Source organism: Loxodonta africana, chromosome 14 (genome assembly GCF_030014295.1).
Source record: "Loxodonta africana isolate mLoxAfr1 chromosome 14, mLoxAfr1.hap2, whole genome shotgun sequence".
Lineage (NCBI taxonomy): Eukaryota > Metazoa > Chordata > Mammalia > Proboscidea > Elephantidae > Loxodonta > Loxodonta africana.
The window spans coordinates 17,425,216-17,444,608 of record NC_087355.1 but is presented as its reverse complement, the minus strand read 5'-3'; the positions used below and the strand labels follow the sequence as shown (position 1 = coordinate 17,444,608).

General features: G+C 35.5%; 1 protein-coding gene across 5 annotated transcripts in view; it reads left to right on the top strand.

Moving 5' to 3' along the window:
• Positions 1 to 19,393, top strand: part of ARFGEF1 (ADP ribosylation factor guanine nucleotide exchange factor 1) — a 175,612-nt gene that overhangs the window by 103,116 nt on the left and 53,103 nt on the right. For all 5 annotated transcript variants that reach the window (XR_010317774.1, XM_064267778.1, XM_064267779.1 and 2 more), the window contains exons 10-19: positions 1,462 to 1,696; positions 4,318 to 4,417; positions 4,533 to 4,672; positions 4,776 to 4,884; positions 5,602 to 5,803; positions 9,577 to 9,688; positions 10,011 to 10,216; positions 10,501 to 10,585; positions 14,342 to 14,513; positions 15,390 to 15,541. Coding sequence is in view for 4 of the 5 variants with exons in the window: in XM_064267778.1 (XP_064123848.1) it covers positions 1,462 to 1,696; positions 4,318 to 4,417; positions 4,533 to 4,672; positions 4,776 to 4,884; positions 5,602 to 5,803; positions 9,577 to 9,688; positions 10,011 to 10,216; positions 10,501 to 10,585; positions 14,342 to 14,513; positions 15,390 to 15,541 (1,513 nt within the window). In the remaining variant the exon portion in view is untranslated. The remainder of the gene's footprint in view (positions 1 to 1,461; positions 1,697 to 4,317; positions 4,418 to 4,532; positions 4,673 to 4,775; positions 4,885 to 5,601; positions 5,804 to 9,576; positions 9,689 to 10,010; positions 10,217 to 10,500; positions 10,586 to 14,341; positions 14,514 to 15,389; positions 15,542 to 19,393) is intronic.

The window sequence follows — 19,393 nt, the reverse complement described above, 5'->3', positions numbered from 1 at the left end:
ACCTCTTAGTGGTTCTGACTTGATTCATCTGAGCATTTTGTTCTAATATATTTGCTGCCCATATTCTTAGACTCAAGAATAAAAAAAAAAAGAATAGTCTTCTTCAAAACATGACCGTATAATTATGAGCCACGCTGTTGGCTCTGATGTTATTTCAAAAAAGTTAGTTTTTTGTGATACCCAATTACATAAAAGTAAATATTGCTTGTTAGAGTTCTGGTCGTTCAATTACTTGACCCTTGTAACTCTGAAAAATTTAAAGTAGAAATCAGTAGCAATTAAGTTTACTGTACTGTGTAAACGTGGCTGAATGTAGCATTTAGGATTTAAACGAAAAGACATAAAAGAAAGCACCAGCTGCTAGGGCAATTATGTATGTCCTGCATTTGAAATGTTGCCTGGGATCAATCGCCTGTTGATCTTCAGAGACATGTTCCTGTGGGAGAAAAAAGTTGTGATATTTGATCATTAAAATGCTAGATATTGATTAGAAGCACGGCAGACGTACATTTTTCAGGAAAAATAGTACTTTTAAATTAAGCTTTAAACTTTGTTTTCCAGCTTTTCATTACAAAAGTATTTAGAATAAATGAGTAAACTATTAGGAAATACAGTTTTGAAATGTTCTAAAAGCCTCTTTGTGTTTAGTTCAAAAAAGAACAACAAAAATAATCAAAATGGTTACTGAAACAGTAAGCTTGAAATAGTGCTGTAACTTGTTAACGTAACCAAAACTTTTTATTGATGTTTGGGATTTTGAAGTAGCGTACCTAGGAAAAAAGTACATTGGAACTATCATACACTGAATATGGCACTTAATTTAAGAAGTTCGTGGTGATTTTTAAACAGAAGTATGATTGTGAAAGAAAGCAACAAGGCATATCTCTTCAAATTATTTTTTCTTTTCCATTGGAAAAATAAGTTGACCATAAATATTTGTGAATGAGTTTTTTTCTAGTAAATATATTTATTTCATTTTTTTTCCATTTTTTTGTTCATGTATGTTTTTTCTAAATGTTATTGTGGTAAAATATATACAACAAAAAGTTTGCCATTTTAACCATTGATATATATACAATTCATTGAAATTAACTACATTCGCCATGTTGTGCTTCTGTCACTGCTTTTCATTTCCAAAACTTGGTATCTCCACAAAGAGAAACTCAGGACCTCTTCAGCAATGACTTCCACCCTCCCCCACACTAATGTGTGAATGATTTTTTTACCATTTAAAAAAGTTTGTAAAATTATGTGGTAGAAGGGAACATTGTGGTTATCCATTATTTATGGCTACGTTTATTTACATACTGTACTTTCTTTTTTATGTTTTAGTGTTTTCATTTTCTTTCTATTTAAAATGTTTGTAAAATTATGTGGTACCAGGAAATATCTTTGAAACAACCTGTTATTACCATAATGCTAAATTTGTTCATATACTGTGCCTTCTTCTTTACATTTTAGGTCTCATGAGTTACGATCCAAGATTCTTTCATTGCAGTTACTCCTATCCATTCTGCAGAATGCAGGACCTGTTTTCAGGACTAATGAGATGTTTATTAATGCTATTAAGCAGTATCTATGTGTTGCACTCTCAAAAAACGGAGTCTCATCTGTTCCAGAGGTTTTTGAGCTTTCTCTTTCAATATTTCTTACTTTGTTGTCAAACTTCAAGACACATCTGAAGATGCAAATTGAGGTATGTTTTGCATTTAGTCATTAAAGTGTAAGATTACTGTTGACTATTTCATCTGGTTCACGTTAAACCAGATTTTTAATACACTGGAAACTTTTTCAAAGTGTGAAATAATATTTGAATGTTTCCATATACTTCCTTTTTTTTTTTCCATTAATTCAACTGAGATGTGCCTATGAAGTGCTAGGCACTGAGTAAATGAAGCACTAAGAGTGCAAAACCAGATAAGACACAGCCGCTGCCTTCAAGGAATTTATCCTAGTTGACCGAATGATTCTAGGTGTCGTGGGTTAATTTGGTTCTCACATTAGCTCTGCTATTGTATGTATGGTCGGTAATAGTGACTTTGGTTCCGTTAAAGGAAAGCTTCAGGTTTGCATAGTATTAGTATTGTAGGTAATGAGGTTTATCCAAGGCTCAATTATCATTAATTGAAAACATCCAAAACTGTGATGACTTGAGATATAGTTGGCTTTGGCAATGTTTGACAGTCTCTATGGAAACTGAGTTAAAAAAAAAAAAGTTCCAAATATGTACCACGTCTCTGTGGTTTTAAACCATTTGAGTTTTAGCACTATAAAAGGGGTGATTTGAGGAGGATGTATTTTTTGAAAATATGAATTTCTGCTTTGTACTTTTTTCTACATGTATATATTATGTTTTTAAAGTTTTCCCCTATAATCTTTGGCAATAGGATAACTGTCATGAGGTTCTAAAATATTTTCAGAGATTTAGCAAAACTGAATTAAGGAATCTTCCAGCCATGTCTGTATCTACAGTGTAGGTATCCCCAGTTCATTATCTTTTGTTATCACCTTCAAATAATTAAATATCTTAAAGTAGTACTTTATGCTTTACTGATTTAATGGATACTTCTTCTAACTTTTCATTTGTGAAAATATCATTTGGGTTGGGATATTGTGTATTTTAGAAATACTCATTTTTACATTGGTCAGTTTTCACTTTCATACTGTGTTTGATGTGAAAAGCAGGTTATATTTTTGTTTGTGTTAATCTTATACTTAATCATATCTCAAGATAAGACTAATAATTCATTAACTCACTCAAAAAAAAGAAAGAATAAGGCCTTGGTGTTTTAAGTGAAACATTTTTTATTTGGGCTATATTTTTGGATGGGAAATGGCTTCAAAGAAACCATTTTGGTGCCTGTAAAGTTTGAGAAACTTTGCCGTATTTCTAGTACAAGGATACAAAGCATTTAGCTAGAAACAACTGCTGTTTTTAGATAATATTCCACCATTATCTGCAGGAAGTACAAATAAAAAGTTTTTTTTTTTTTTTACTTTTGAAACTTTTCTTTAACAAGCTACATGTCTTTTGTTTGATTATGATGCATTTAACTTGACATTGGAGAATTCTGGGAGAGTTGGTGCAGTTACTTATAGATTTTTGGATACTGTGATCCTACTTGTAAAAGGACTATTTAATAGACTGTAAGAAATATTTATCCTTACGGAGCCAGATTTCGCAAAAATCATTTCAGTTGGGATTACTATTTTATAGCGGAAATTTGACATACAACATTTTTATAAACATGAATTTAAAAGGAAATACCTCTAAGAAATTTCTTGTCTATGCATAGATGATGAATTCTTGTTACAAAATTACTGTAATGTTTTAATTTTTTAAAGAGATCAGGCTTTTTTCACTATGTGTTGTCCCTCAGGGGAGATTAGGAGGATAAATGAGGTAAGCGTAGATGTGCTTTTTAAAATAATAAACATATTCAAATGCAAGATCAGTTGTGCCCATCTTGAAATACCTCAACATATGAGTTATGAAAGAGAAGCATATTATAGTGGTACCTGTGTCAGTTTTGGGGGAGAAGATATCAGTCCTCTTAACATTATAAATGATGATTTCTGGATTCATAATATATAATGTCCCATACATGTCAATATGTTGGGTTGATTTTTTGTTTGTTTGTCACGCTCTTAAATCACAGACACTTTTTTGAAATAATTTTAAATCTGAAAATTCCTAACTCCTAAATTGAAACGTATATCATTAGTTGACTGACTCCTTTCTGCCTGCTATTATTTAGTGTAAAGAATAGTGAGGAATTGTTCATATTTTCCAGACAACAGAGATACCTAGTTTTGTGAGTAATTACATAAATAGAACAGCATATGTGAATTAGATCCTTTTTATTGTGTTGATTAGAATAACAGTTATATTTAGGTCTAGGAACATTTAGACTCATCCAGTACTATAATGTGTGAAAACTATAGCTGATAAACAGAGTAAAAATTATCCTTTTTTTGAGGAGGTAAAAAGTGAAGTGTGGCTATAACAGATTTGTAAATATGTTTAAAAAATGATCACGGTAATTTCGTCTGTCCTGAGGAACTCCAAATCTTGGCAGATTCTTTCGTAGTGGGTATGCAATGGCAAACAAAAACAATTTGAAGTGCAGTACAGATACTGCAACAACTGCTTTAAATCACCCACCCAGTTTATTTTAGTTCTTATGTTTCAGAGGTGAACTCAAAATGAGTTGAACTCCAGAGGGGTCTGGGTCCACGTTCCTGCTCTACAATTTTGGAATACTTAAAATGAATTAATGAACAATATTTTAAACAGATGTTTTCCCTTAACCTCAGGTGTTCTTTAAAGAGATTTTCCTGTACATATTGGAAACTTCTACCAGCTCATTTGACCACAAATGGATGGTTATCCAGACACTGACAAGGATTTGTGCAGGTATTTAAAATTATCTTTCACTGTTGTCTCTTTCTAACGATGAGGTATTTAAGTGGCCAGCTGTACTCATATGCTAGATCCCTTTTATTAAAGTTAGTACATTGTGCTGTTACAGATGCTCAGAGTGTGGTGGATATTTATGTAAACTATGACTGTGACTTAAATGCAGCAAATATATTTGAAAGATTAGTAAATGACCTATCAAAAATTGCTCAAGGACGGGGCAGTCAAGAACTTGGTATGAGTAATGTTCAGGTAAGAACTTAAAAATATTTTCAAATTTAAACTTCGCCAAGGAAAAGCTACATTTTTTTAAAATATATTTTTGCATTTATTCAACTTATGAATTATTTTGTAGGAACTGAGCCTGAGGAAAAAAGGTTTAGAATGCTTAGTGTCGATTTTGAAGTGTATGGTTGAATGGAGCAAGGATCAGTATGTGAATCCCAACTCGCAGACAACTCTTGGTAAGGGGACATTTTGAGGTGTAATTCTTTTTTTCATTTTAAGTAAATGATACTTCAAAGATAGTTGCAGATGCTATTAAACAGGTTCATGATATATGTATTCATTTTAACTAATGAAGAAGCATTCCCTATGAGTTAAATAACTAGCTTTAAAATTAGTAATTTTCTAACTTTGTTATCTGAAGTGTATTTTAAAATTTTCCCAGCAGTAAGATTTTGAATATCACATTAAAGGGGAGCGTATATGTACAACTTGTTATAAGATAATCATAGAAGAAAACACATAAAAAGCTGGTATGTTTTAAGAAGGTTGAATTGTTATTTTTGTTTGCTGTTTACCTGCCTCATTCAGAGAAAAACTCATAGCTGCTGGGCTACACAAGTCTTACCTTAGTCAACAGTGCTAGGAGGGAAACCTTCCTCATGAGGCATGAGCTGAGCACAGAAGACCTGGTGGATACTCAGCACCACAAGTGCAGAGAAGGGCTCCTTCTAATCGTGCTGATTGTACTTGTGCAAGTTGCAGTGTTTTTGTTGTTTCGTTTTCCCATCGTGTTTTAAAATCATGATATTGTCTGTTATGGCACCTGATATTTCATTTGTATTACATAAATATCTAAGCAACATGGAAATATCTTATTCAAAAATTAATTTTACCTTTCACAAATTTTTTTTTTTTTTTTTGACAGAATAATTTATCAGTTTTTCCTCTAACAGGTCAGGAAAAACCCTCAGAGCAAGAGACAAGTGAAATAAAACACCCTGAGACAATAAACAGATACGGAAGTTTAAATTCCCTGGAGTCAACATCGTCATCAGGGATAGGCAGCTATAGTACACAGATGTCTGGCAATGATAATCCAGAACAATTTGAGGTCCTAAAGCAACAAAAAGAAATAATAGAACAAGGGATAGATTTGTAAGTACCAGATTTTATAGGACAAATTTTATTGAATATGCCTGTGCTAGAACTATGCCACCCCTCCCCTAGATTTCTGTACTGCTTTTGGTTATTTTTTTTTAATCCCGTTCTTATTACCACCTTTCAATGAGTAAAATGAGTGGGTAGTTCTCCTGAATCCTAAACTTCTAGTGGGTCCTTATTCAGCTCCCCTTGGTCATTGTATTGCATAGCTAGTATTGTCATATGAGTTAATTTTGTAACATGTATTATTTGCTGTTGGTGAACTTCAGTTACACAGTTCTTTTATTCTTCTGTTAGCCTAGCTATGAAATCTTAAATTTCCTAAGCAGGAGATATTTAAAATGTGATATTTCTTCTATCTAGTGTTATTCCTTTATAGCCTTTAGATTTTTTTCCAGTTGGGTTAGAAATTTACTGTTCTCATTATTGATCATTACTATAGATTTCGTTCTTACATTTTATAAGGTGGTCACCTCCGTATCCAGCTGGAGCACCGTACCAGATTCTGATCTTGTAAAATCCAGTTTTCCCACTAAATTTTGTGACATCAGTCTTTTAGACTATTTTCTGTCTGAATACCACCATGCTGCTCTCCTTCTTATTATCCACTATCTCTTCTTTCAGAGAAATGCCAGTAAGAAAAAATGAAATGGCTTGCCTTTCTCCATGAATCTAGCTTTTATAAAACCCCTAACATGCTTACTTGGATTCCTACATTTGCTCTGAGGCATTTCTTTCTGATACTTCAGAACTACCTTTTGGTCAACCTTTGGGTGCCTTTTTTCATTGTTAATGTGGAAAAAAAATTTTTTTGATAAAATTTTATGTATATTCTTTGTTATAAAATCTCACAAAATTGTTTCGGAAAGTAACCAGTTTCACTCATTCTAATTGTTTATTCAATATTTATCAAAGTTACGTTTGTTCTAAACAGTATTCATGGTCCTGGGGAAACTAGATAAATCAAACAGCCCTTGCTTCTGAGAGCTCACAGTCTAGTATGTGTCCTAGTAAGATTCTATTTCCTAAGTATCTCTGCAGTCTGTTTTCTTCTCTCAGTCTCCCAGAGCTTTTCTCTCAAGTCAGACCGTCTCCCCCCACGTGTCTGTCAGTTTGTCATACTGTGGGGGCTTGTGTGTTGCTGTGATGCTGGAAGCTATGCCACAGGTATTCAGATACCAGCAGGGTCACCCGTGGAGGACAGGTTTCAGCTGAGCTTCCAGACTAAGACAGACTAGGAAGAAGGACCCGGCAGTCTACTTCTGAAAAGCGTTAACCAGTGAAAACCTTACGAATAGCAGCGGAACATTGTCTGATATAGTGCTGGAAGATGAGCCGCCCGGGTTGGAAGGCACTCAGAAGATGACACATTGCATTGGGCAAATCTGCTGCAAAGGATCTCTTCAAAGTGTTGAAGAGCAAAGATGTCACCCTCAAGACTAAGGTGCGCCTGACCCAAGCCATGGTATTTTCAATCACATCACGTGCACGTGAAAGCTAGACAATAAGGAAGACCAAAGAAGAGTTGACGCCTTTGAATTGTGGTGTTGACGGGAATATTGAATATACCATGGACTGCCAAAAGAACAAACACATCTGTCTTGGATGAAGTGCGGCCAAAATGCTCCTTAGAGGCAAGGATGGTGAGACTGCGTCTTACGTACTTTGGACATGTTGTCAGGAGGGATGAGTCCCTGGAGAAGGACATCATGCTTGGCAGAGTACAGGGTCAGCGGAAAAGAGGAAGACCCTCAACGAGGTGGACTGACACAGTGGCTGCAACAATGAGCTCAAGCATAACAACAATTCTAAGGATGGCTTAGGACCGGGTGGTGTTTCGTTCTGTTGTGCATAGGGTCGCTAGAGTCGAAACTGACTCGACGGCACCTAACAACAACAACAGACTGTCTCTGTCTCTTGCCTTGACTAGTATAATCTTTTAATTGGCCTCTCTTTTTTTTCCTCTGGTCTTGTTCACTTTCCACTCTTTTCTCACACTTTCCTAGCGCAATCTTTCTTGAATGAAAAACTGCTTATATTTCTCCCCTCTTGATCTTACAAAGCCAAAGCGTCTTATAATAGCATATAATACTCTTCACGATTTAGAATTCTGCTTCATCACCTGGCACTTCTGTATCTCACCTCGCTGTTACATTGCAGAGCTATTTATTATAATATCATGCTGTTTTATACTTTTGTGTGTTAGCATGGTCTCTTCATCTGTCTGGGATTTTTTTTCCCCTTACTTTTAAAAAGGTCTAATCATTTTTCAAAGCTTACTTCAAGAGTCATCTTCCCCAGGAAATATATCATGCCATCTCAGCTAATTCATCATTTCTTCTGCTGTGCTAGCTTCTTACATTGAAAATATATCAATTTGTTGTATTATAATTTTATTATAATTTTTTTAAATTGTGTTTCTTTCACTAGAATGAAAGCTCAGAGAGAGTACGTGATGATGGTTGAATTAGAACTTGAGGGCGGAACCATTAGGACAGGACAGGGAGAGTATCCAGACAAGGAGAAGGGCGTATGTATCGGCACAGAGGCAAGGGAGAATGTTTGGTGACTGTTGTTGAGCATGGCAGGGGCTGGGTGAGAGGGGCAATAGTAGGAGGTCAGACAAGATCACTGAGTTGGATCCAGCTTACAGAAGGCCTTATTCTCCACGTAGAGGAGTTTTGTCTGGTTCCTCTTGGCACTGACATGCTGTTGAAGGGTTTTAAGTAGAGGAGTGGTATCATCAAATTTCTGTTTTGGAGAGATTACTTTGCCAGCAGTGTCAAGGAAGGACTAGAGGATGGACAAAACAAGAGACTGGGAAACACTGAAGAACTCTTGAAATAGTCTAGGTGGTAGGTGATAAGGGACTGCAGTAATTAATGGTGCAATAAAAGTAGGAAGTAAATTATTTGCAAGCAAAGAAGTGACATTTGAACTAGATCTTTAAGCATGAGGAACAGTTTCCCAGTGTATAGAGAGCTGAGAGGGCAGGCAAATGCATTCTGTTTATGGACTAGTGCTCTGGTGGTGCAGTGGTTAAGTACTTGGCTGCTAACCGAAAGGTCAGCGGTTCGAAGTCATCTGATAGCTCTGCGGGAATAAAGACCTGGTGATCTGATCCTGTAAAGATGACAGCCTAGGAAATCCTATGGGGCAGTTCTACTCTGTCTTACAGGGTTGCCGTGAGTTAGAGTTGACCCAGCAGTACAAAACAACAATATAGGTTAGATGGGAGCAGACGAACGTAAGGTAAACTGGAGCTGTTTGATGTGCCAGTCTAATCTATTTGGAGTATATTCTAAAAACATTGATTATATAGAGGTTTTTTTATAGAGGGAATAATGCTATTAAATTGTGGTTAAAACTGTTCCCAAAATTCAAGATCTGTACTTTAAAAGCAGGAAACATGGAATTAATCAAAGGATGTTTGTAAAATGAGTTTAGAATCCTTGAGGATTAAGGAGAATATATACTAAAAGTATGAGATAATTAGTGTTCATATCCTTTTCAGATTCATCTATTATGCAACATTGTCCCTAATAGTCTAGTTTACCATTGTTGATGTGATCAACAAATATGCCCTACTGTAACAAAAATAGTCTTTGAAATGATCCATGTCAGTGATAAAGATGGCCTTCCTGGAAGAAAAAGCTCCTGTGTTTTTAAGTGCTATTAGAAAATTAATTTACTCTAGTTTAAGATCATCTCAGGTAATACAAATGATTTTCTATTTTTAATGTTCCTATAACTTTAACATCGTCTAGGTTTAATAAGAAACCAAAGAGAGGAATACAGTACCTCCAAGAACAAGGGATGCTTGGCACTACACCCGAAGATATTGCCCAGTTCTTACATCAGGAGGAAAGACTAGACTCTGTAAGCACACCATTTGATTTTATTCTAATCTTTTCTATAAAATTGCTTTGCAGGTTGCATATTATGACCCCTTTAAGTTAAAACCTGAAGAATAACCTAGGTGTTATTAATTTTGCTTTTTAATTTTCTAAACCGGAAAGAATATCTTAAATTTTTTGATAAGCACATTCAGTATGTTTAACTTTTAGCTTCATGTTTAAAATAGTTAACCCTGTGGTCGAGAACTCACGGATCTTACTGATTTGTCTGCTTTGTAAATGGCTGCATGACAAGTGTAGCATGTTTTTAGAATATCAATTTCTGTCTTTTGTTCTCACATTAGACTCAGGCGGGTGAGTTCCTGGGCGATAATGATAAGTTTAACAAAGAAGTCATGTATGCATATGTGGACCAACATGACTTTTCAGGAAAGGACTTTGTTTCAGCCCTTCGCTTGTTTCTGGAAGGATTCCGTCTTCCAGGAGAAGCTCAGAAAATTGATCGATTAATGGAAAAATTTGCTGCAAGATACCTAGAATGCAACCAAGGGTAAGTAAGATTCAAATTCAAGTACTGACTGTTGACTCCATCTAAGACACTGTGCTGGGGAGCATCTGGGGACTCAGAGATAATAGAACATGAACCCCTGCCCTCAGGTGACTTAGATTGTCTATGATTTGGAAGTGATAAGATAAAGATATAAAAAATTTTGATGTGAGATAGAACATAAATCCTGTGAGAGAAAATTAAAAGTGCTGCGAGGGTTGAGGTGACTTAAATAAAACTGTAAAAGAAAAAAAAAGATTGTAACATGATACATTCATTTTTTTCAGACAAACCCTTTTTGCTAGTGCAGATACTGCTTATGTGTTGGCTTACTCAATTATCATGTTGACCACGGATCTTCACAGTCCACAGGTATGTTTTTTTCCAAGAAAGCTAAAAAAAAAAAAAAAAAAGTAGTATAAATTAAATTCTTTTTAATTCAATAAGTAAGTAATAGTTGAAATTTTAATCTAAATTTAGTTTAAAGGATTCACCAAATAGAGGTGTTTAGTTTGGGGTGGTTTACATTCTACAATTGGAATTTCCTGTAGTAATTCTAATTAGACTTTTAGGTATCTGTAAAATAAAACTATTTGTCAGTCTCATGATTGACGGTTATATAAAGTTTAAGAAGATATTTATAAATCTTCTGTTTATAGTTACCATAACATAGAAAAAGCTATATATAAACTATTTCCCCCCCTAAGATTTCAAATGTAAGCAACAGCAGAGAGATTAGTATAACAAACCCTCATGTACCCATCCCCCAGCTTCCACAGTTAATCAGCTTATGGCCAGTCTTGTTCCATCCACATGCTGTCCCTCCCCTAGATCATCTTGAAGCAAATCCCAGATATTATTTCATCTGTGAAATGATTTCATCATTTCAGCATGCACCTCTAAAAGAGAAAGGCTCTATTTAAACACAACCACAGTATCATCACACCTAAAAAATGAACAACCTACTAGGTTAAAAATACCAGATATCTAAAAAGTGTTCAAATTTTGGTTTTGCCTCATAAAATTAATACTTTCTTCTTAACCATCCATTGATTTCAGATGCTACTAGAAGAAAAGTTGCTTGTAAAGTTTTAGGTATTTTATACTTAGTTTCAAAAAGCATGCGCGATGTCCTTGGGTAAAATTACCTTTATAAATTAATCTATTTACAAGAATTTTTTAGTGCATCCTAGGGGTAGGCATCTAATGATATTTTTTATTCTTAGAGTGTGAAATAAATGATATACTTACTATTATTCTGAGATGTATTGGAAATTAAAATTTATATAAAGGTTGAGTTTAACTTTGGGGGATTTTTGTTGTGTGTTTTGAGATGTTTAAGGAAGGATTAATGTGGAAAATATATATCAAACATATGATGGGAGATTTAGATACAGAGTTCTACTTTTAAATGCCAAGGTTCAACAACTATGCATTCACTAAGGATTTGTTTTATTTTATGTAGACCTTTTTTTTTTTTTAATTTCATATTTGCCTTTGGCATATTACTGGCAGTATAGTAAAAGCACCTCCCCTTCGGGGTTTTCATTATCCAGTATGATTACTTTTTTCCGTTGCTTTGGAAGGCAGTCCACAGATAACGATTTATTTAGATAGCTTCATGTCGGAGTTGTTAGTCTGATTATTCTATCTAAATCAAAGTATTTATAAACTGGGCTTCACATATCTTTGTTTTTAAAGGAGGTTATGTGTTAAAACCATTTGGTTGTATAAACTGATAACTGCTATTACATTGCATCTGTGTCATATCTTCTATGTATGTAGATATTTGTGTTATTTGAGAAATTATTATAAATTTCTTTTGTATCTTTTTATAAGCACCCAGTATTGTCTGTTATAAGTTTCTGAACATGTACCGGTTACATTCCTGAGAACAGTGCCTTGTGTTCATGTCACTAACTCTGTCCGTAGAACATGTAGTACTAGTCCCGCAGTGGGAACTGGTTGTTGTCATGTTTCCTGTCAGACTGCTGGCTGGGATCATGTGCTGATACACAGCCTGCAGCTGTGGAACAGCTTGTGAATTTCTGTGAAGCCTCTTGGAAATTGAACCCGTAATCTTGGCTCCATATGATTTATGGTTAAGGACCATAGAACTATGGCATGTTAAATAACATCATTTTAAAAAGAACACAGGTACTTTACAGGAATTCCTTAAAACAAATTGTCATTCTTAGCTGTCTTTTAAATTAACATATAGGTGAATTTTAACAAGCGAGTCACTTATGTTCCTTTTTTACCTACACTATTTGTATTTGGAAACCGTGGTGGCATAGTGGTTAAGAGCTTTTTGGCTGCTAACCAAAAGGTTGGCAGTTCGAATCCACCAGGTGCTCCTTGGAAACCTTATGGGGGAGTTCTGCTCTGTCCTGTAGGGTTGCTGAGTCGGAATTGACTTGATGGCAATAGGTTTGCTTTTGAGGGGGTTTTATTTATATTTAGGCTACCTTTTATATATATTGAGTCAATGAAATTTTTTTAAATATGAGCTATATTTAGAACATGCCTAATATTTTGTGTACATTAATCTTCATCAGTAGTAACAACTGGCTTAAAGTGATTTAAGGACTAAAACTAAAAAAAAAAAGGGACTAAAACTAGACATAGCTTAATTTGAGAACATGAGAATAAAAGTCAAAAGTAGAGATGTCAGAAGAAAAGTAGGATTGTGTTCTACACTATGTCCAGAATCCCACTGTGGCAGACGGTTCTGTTTGAGCAGTGCACTATTTTGAGTACCTGAGGCAATGTGTTCCCTGCCTCTCACCTTCTGGGACCCCCCACCTCCTCCTTCCAACCCAGCTTTACAAACATACTTGATTGCTCTTTTAGCTTGTCTGCCCACACGTCTGTCTCTGATTGCATGATGCGAAAACATTGTGCCAGACTTAAAATTTCCAGGTGATTTTAATCTCCTTTTAGCCACTTACTGGCAGCACATTTGTAGTCTTTTATTTTGCTCTTTCTGGATCAGGATTTTTTTTTTAAGCATCTCAATTTTGAGCAAAATGGCTTTTTTTTTTTTTTTTTTTAGCGCTCTGACTCAAGGTGAGATTTTAAAGTTATAATGATTGTTTTATTCCCTTGAATAACAATAAATTATATATATATGGTAGTAATTTTCGGTTTTTGTAGGAGAAGCACTCTTCCAACTTTTCCGACACACTGGAAAGTTCTCTTTGTAAAGTAACCTGAACTAAATAATCTTATGTATCCTGATTATATCCTCTGAACATTATGAATTCTGCGCAGTTATTTTTTATAAGCTTCTAATGATTTGCTTGATGTTTCCTGTAATTAACAGGAGGCTTTTCTTTACAGTTGCCTTAAATTCTTTTTGGAAGGTAGTAGAAGTATATTTAACTAAGCAAATATGTCTTCAGGGACAGCATAACACTTATGGGTTTTTGTCCATTTGGGTTTCTGCAGATAGAAAGTATAAATATTTTGGCTGTGCTAATTCCCAAGTTTGGTGACAGGGCTACCATCTTACAGACTCCAAACTTGTATTCCACAGCTTTGTCAAGGTCTGTAGTAGGCCATTCCTGTTCACAGTGTTCTTCAACAGGACAAAACATGCCAGGGACCCTTTGCCCAAATTACCTAAAACCATCGAGTTGCTGCAATGAATCAGTCAGAGAAATGATCTTGTTTTAAATAAATTTCAACTATTGTTATTGTTACATAAAAGCAGCTTTTAAATCAGTAACAATACATGTATGTTCTTTTGAATGAAGATTTGAATCTTTTTGTTACCTTTATGTTACCAGTAGTTGTTACAACCTTTTTTCAGAGACTCTGGTTGGAGCTCTTTGACCTTGGGGAAATACATATAATTTCATTTTCCAGTTTCATTTCTTATTGCATGTCCATTCAGAGTGAGGTAAATTAGTATATGCTAGTTTTTTAACAGTGTGGGTCTTTTCTACATTGCCTTTAGTTTCTGTGACTTTCCTTCTTTATTTTTATATAAGTTTTGTTGAATATTTTCTACTTTTTGTCCTCAAAGTATTTATAAAATCTCTTTTATGATTATTTGAATTATTAAAATGCAAGTGAAATTTTTATGTTAATTTTTAGGAATTATAATTGTTTTTTTATATCTAGGTTAAAAATAAAATGACAAAAGAACAGTACATTAAGATGAATAGAGGTATCAATGACAGTAAAGACCTTCCTGAAGAGTATCTGTCAGCCATCTATAATGAAATAGCCGGAAAAAAGATATCAATGAAAGAAACGAAAGAATTAACAATCCCTACAAAATCAAGTAAGCAAAGTAAGTATCCCGGTCAGTTGAATCCTGATTGTTCACAGGAGAAAATATGGATTTTTCAGAGTTTTTTCACTTGATTTAGAGTAAAGTAGCTGTGTAAATATGGATTAGAACCGTGTTTTGATGAGAAGTACTATAGTATAGAGTTTGGTGATCTGATTACCAAACGTGGGTTTTTCCCCCCAAGCTGAAGAGAAATAGCACTGACCAATGCTTGATGGAAAATCTCCCTGGAATGTCAAGGCCACCACTTCCTTGTTGGCTAGGAGATGCTGTTGCCTCGTACCCCTTAGCCCCTGCTCACCTACCCCATATTTGGGTCATTTCCCCGGTATTTTGATCGATTGCTACAAGTCAGAATCAACTCGACAGTAATGGGTTTGGTTTTTGGTTTTGGTTGATTGGGATAGTTGTATCTTCTCTGTTTCCTTTTCATAGGTTTTCCATATATCCCTGACTCCTGTTCCAGGATTTAAAAAAAAAAAGTAAAATTCACGTAACATAAAATTAACATTTTAAAGTGTGCAGTTCAGTGGCATTTAGTGCATTCACAGTGTTGTACAACCACAGCCTTTATCTAGTTTCAGAACATTTTCATTACCCCAAAAGGAAATCCCGTATCTGTTAAGCAGTCATGCCTCATTCCCCCTGTCCCTAGCCCCTGGCAGCCACGAGCCCACTTTCTGTCTCTATGGATTTACTTATTCTAGATATTTTATATAAATGGAGTCATGCAATATGTGATCTTTTATGTCTGATTTCTTAGGATCATTTTTAGTTAGTATGCATTGGTGGTGGTTGTTATTTTTTAGGTAAAACATCAAAATAGCATTTTTAAAGGGTTTGTGTTTTAAATGGTAATAGTGTTTGTTGTTTCAGATGTAGCCAGTGAAAAACAGAGAAGACTTCTGTATAACTTAGAAATGGAGCAGATGGCCAAGACAGCGAAAGCACTCATGGAGGCTGTGAGCCACGTTCAGGCACCTTTTACAAGTGCCACACATTTGGAGCATGTGAGGCCCATGTTTAAGGTAAGAGTTACCAGTAACTTTTGGTTGCAGTATGCATTTGTATCTTAATTTTATTCAAAGTGGTACAGTGGTTAAGAGCTATGGTGAGCTATAGCTGCCAACCAAAAGGTCAGCAGTTTGAATCCACCAGTTTCTCCTTGGAAACCATACAGGGCAGTTCTACTCTGTCCTGTAGGGTCATTATGAGTCAGAATCAATTCGACGGTAGTAGATTCAATGGCAACAGGTTTTTGTTTTTTATGGTGGCATAGTGGCTAAGAGCTTGGCTGCTAACCAGAAGGTCAGCAGTTCAAATCCACCAGGCGCTCCTTGGAAACCCTATGGAGCAGTTCTACTCTGTCTTTTAGGGTCGTCGCTATGAGTCGAAATCAACTTGACGGCAACAGGTTTAGTTTTTTGGTTTTATGGTGGTATAGCATGCTAGTGGAAGCAGACGCCATGTTATGTAGGATATAGCAGGTATAAATTTTCCCTTATTAAGTAGAACAAGAGAAGGCTATGCACTATTCAGAATTAATAGGTGTGCCATGTTAGGAATTTAAAAGATTTTGGAGAATTATCATTAATCCTGGCCAAGGGATTTGATTTTTTTTTTTTTTTTTAACCTTTGTAGTTAACTAACATTTTGAAGTAATCCTGAGCCTTTTGTTTTCTCTTACTGGTTTTGACTCAGGAACTAATTTGCAGGTTCTGAGTATACCTGGAGCCCAGAAAGTTTCTTCCTCCAAATTCCAGAATGAGTAAGCGGTGCTTCCTGAGGGTTATAGGGCAATGGAGGGGAGTCTAGTCAGGTTTGAAAAGGGAAGGTGGGTAAGGTCCGTTCTAGTTTGTGAAACAGCATGGGGAGACAGTCTGTGGAGGCTGAAGATCACAACTCAAGTCCTCATTCTCACACAACTGCATATGTGTATGTGCAGTACAAGATTGGCACAAGATTTCTGTTCTTCCTTCCAGCTTAAAATTGTACAGTAACCCTGCTTCAGGGTTTGTGTGATAGGGGTATTTGTAAAAGTTGATGAAGGTGAAGGAGCTGGGGAGATAATGTTAGAAGGAATAGTAGAGAATAACTGGCCTTATCTTCTGGGATAACATAGAGAATGATGTTGTAGAAATAGAAGAAACGCTTTTTTCTTTATTATAAAATACATTTTATAAAGCAGCTTTTTTTTTTTTTAATTGCATACTCTTGCTTTTCTTTAAAATAATATTTTAATGGGGAGGAAAAAAGGTGGGGAATTAAAAAGAATAAGGAACAAGCCATAATTCTACCACTCAGAAAAAAACTTTTGTTATTATGTGTATTTGTTTACTTTCTATCTTTTTAATTAAAAAGCCGTTTTCAGATCATGTATGGAATTATATATTTCCCCATATCTTTAAAAGTTTTTATAAACAAAGTTTTAATAGTACCGTAATGATCTATTCTTGATTAGCTATAATTTATTTAAAGGTTCTCACTATTACTATTTAGGTTATCTGTGGGTTTTCTTGTTGTATTATACATAATGCTGCAATGAAATCCTTATATATAAATTTTTGTTTGTGTTTCTAATTATTTCCAAAGGATGTATGTCTTACATGCAGTTTTGTCCAAATTGAACTCTTGATTTCTCCCCTTCTGCCGCCTACCCTCCTGATCTGTTCGTCTCCTAATGTTGCCCATCTTAGAAAGTTGACTCTTTAGTCCCTTGTTGCTCATGGCAGACACCTGAGAGTCATGCTTGATACCCTTTTCCTGCTCTGTCTTCCCACCGCACATATGCTCTTCGACACCAGCCTCTAAGCTAGCATTTCGAATCTGCGCCCTTACTGCTGTTTCTACTGCCACTGTCCTATTCAAGATGCCCTCGTTTATCACTCCGAGTATTGCACCGTTCTCCTAAGGGGCCACCTTACATCTGCTTTTATGTTCTTCTTAACTGTTTATGGAGGCCAGAGTGGTCTTTTAAAAATGCAAAATAAAATGCCGACTTCTTTAAACCCCTTTGTTGAAGATGATACTAACGATGAACCCTAACACACCCACAGGGTCTCTGCCTGTCCCTACAACCTTGTCACTGAATTACTTCTGTCCCTTCCTATTGTGCAGTCATACTGGCTTTTTTTTTCCCCCAGTTTCTAGAATGTCCTAAATTATTTTGTCTTCAGGGCATTCTTAAAAGTTGTGTCCTTTGATTGGAATACATTTTCTTTCTTTGCCTGAGTAATTTCTCAGTTTGAATGTCACCTTCTCAGAGAGTTTTGCCCTGACCCCTGTAATCTAAATTAGAACACTTTTCCTTCATGGAATATATATGTAGCAATTTGCATTTATACATTTATTTATTTATTTTAAAATTTAATGTCTCTTCTTTAGACTTTAAGCTCTATGAGGCAAGGGAACTGTGTTGGTTTTGTTCATTTTTATATTTCCAGTATATAGCATAATTCCTGCCTTGTAGTAAGTGCTCAGTAAGCATGCATTGAATGGGTAGAGGAATGAATGATAAATTCTTAGAATGTGAATTATAATATCAAGGGCTATAAATGTTTTTAAGAGTCTTTTTACATATTGTCAAGTTATAGTCCACAAAGGTTTATACAATTTATGAGTGGGCAATTTCACAGCCCCTGGATATTATTTAAGGAGCCCTGACCAAGGTAACCAAAAGGTCGGCAGTTTGAATCTGCCAGGCGCTCCTTGGAAACTCTATGGAGCAGTTTTACTCTGTCCTGTAGGGTTGGTATGAGTCAGAATCGACTCGACGGCAGTGGGTTTGGTTTGGTTTTTTGGGTGGCACAGTGATTAAGTGCTCGGCTGGTAACCAAAAGTTCGGTGATTCAAACCCCACCAGCTGCTCCACGGGAGAAAGATGTGGCAATCTGCTTTGGTAAAGATTCCCACAGCCTTGGAAACCCTATGGGGTGGGTCTCTGTCCTGTGGGATCACTGTAGGTCAGAACTGACTCGATGGCAGTGGGTTTTGGATATTACTTAGGAGGTCCCTAGGTGGTGCAAACAGTTTGCACCTGTCCACTAACCTAAAAGTTGATAGTTCCATGGAAGAAGGGCCTGATGATCTGCTTTGGTTAAGATGACAACCAAGAAAACCCTATGGAGCATTTCTACTCTGTAACACATGAGGTCATCATGAGTTGGAATTAACTTGAAGACAGTAGGTTTTATTTATTTATTTATTTTAAGGTATAAATCCTTGCTGTTTTGATAGGCGAAATCATTGTCTTTGATTCCTAATGGAGTTAAACGTTTTTTCACTGGCCTTAAGAACCATTTGTATTTCTTCTTGTATAAAATATAACACAGGTTTCCAGACAGATGTGCCATTGCTTACAACAGAATGTGTAGTTTATTACTTTCATTTGGTACTTTATGGTGTAAAAGTAGTGCACCTCATATGTCTCTCACAGCATCTCTCTGTACTGGCGGTCCAGGTATTATAAAGAAGAAATGTGAGGTTCAGAGAGAAGAAGTAAGTGTCAAAGCTAGGACTACAACCTAGGTAGTGTGGCTTATAGTTCCTTTGTATAGAGATTATGAATATTTACTTCTAGACTTTTCGAAGTTAGAAGCAAAGCTCTGGAAATTCTGTTTTCCTTGATATTGGTAAAAGCTTTATAGATCTTTTAAAAATTCCAGTTGTCGCTTCTACAGCACACGAGTATAACCATTTTTCATTTTCATGGTTCTTTGGATATATTGAAGTGTCTGATGCTGAGAGCATCTGTGAGTCGGAATGGACTTGACGGCAACAGGTTTGGTTTTTTTTTTTTTTTTTGCTTTATGGTTATATTGTCTTGCTTCATGATTTAATCAAAGCAGGAGATGCTGTCAGTATCAGACATTTCATCGTTT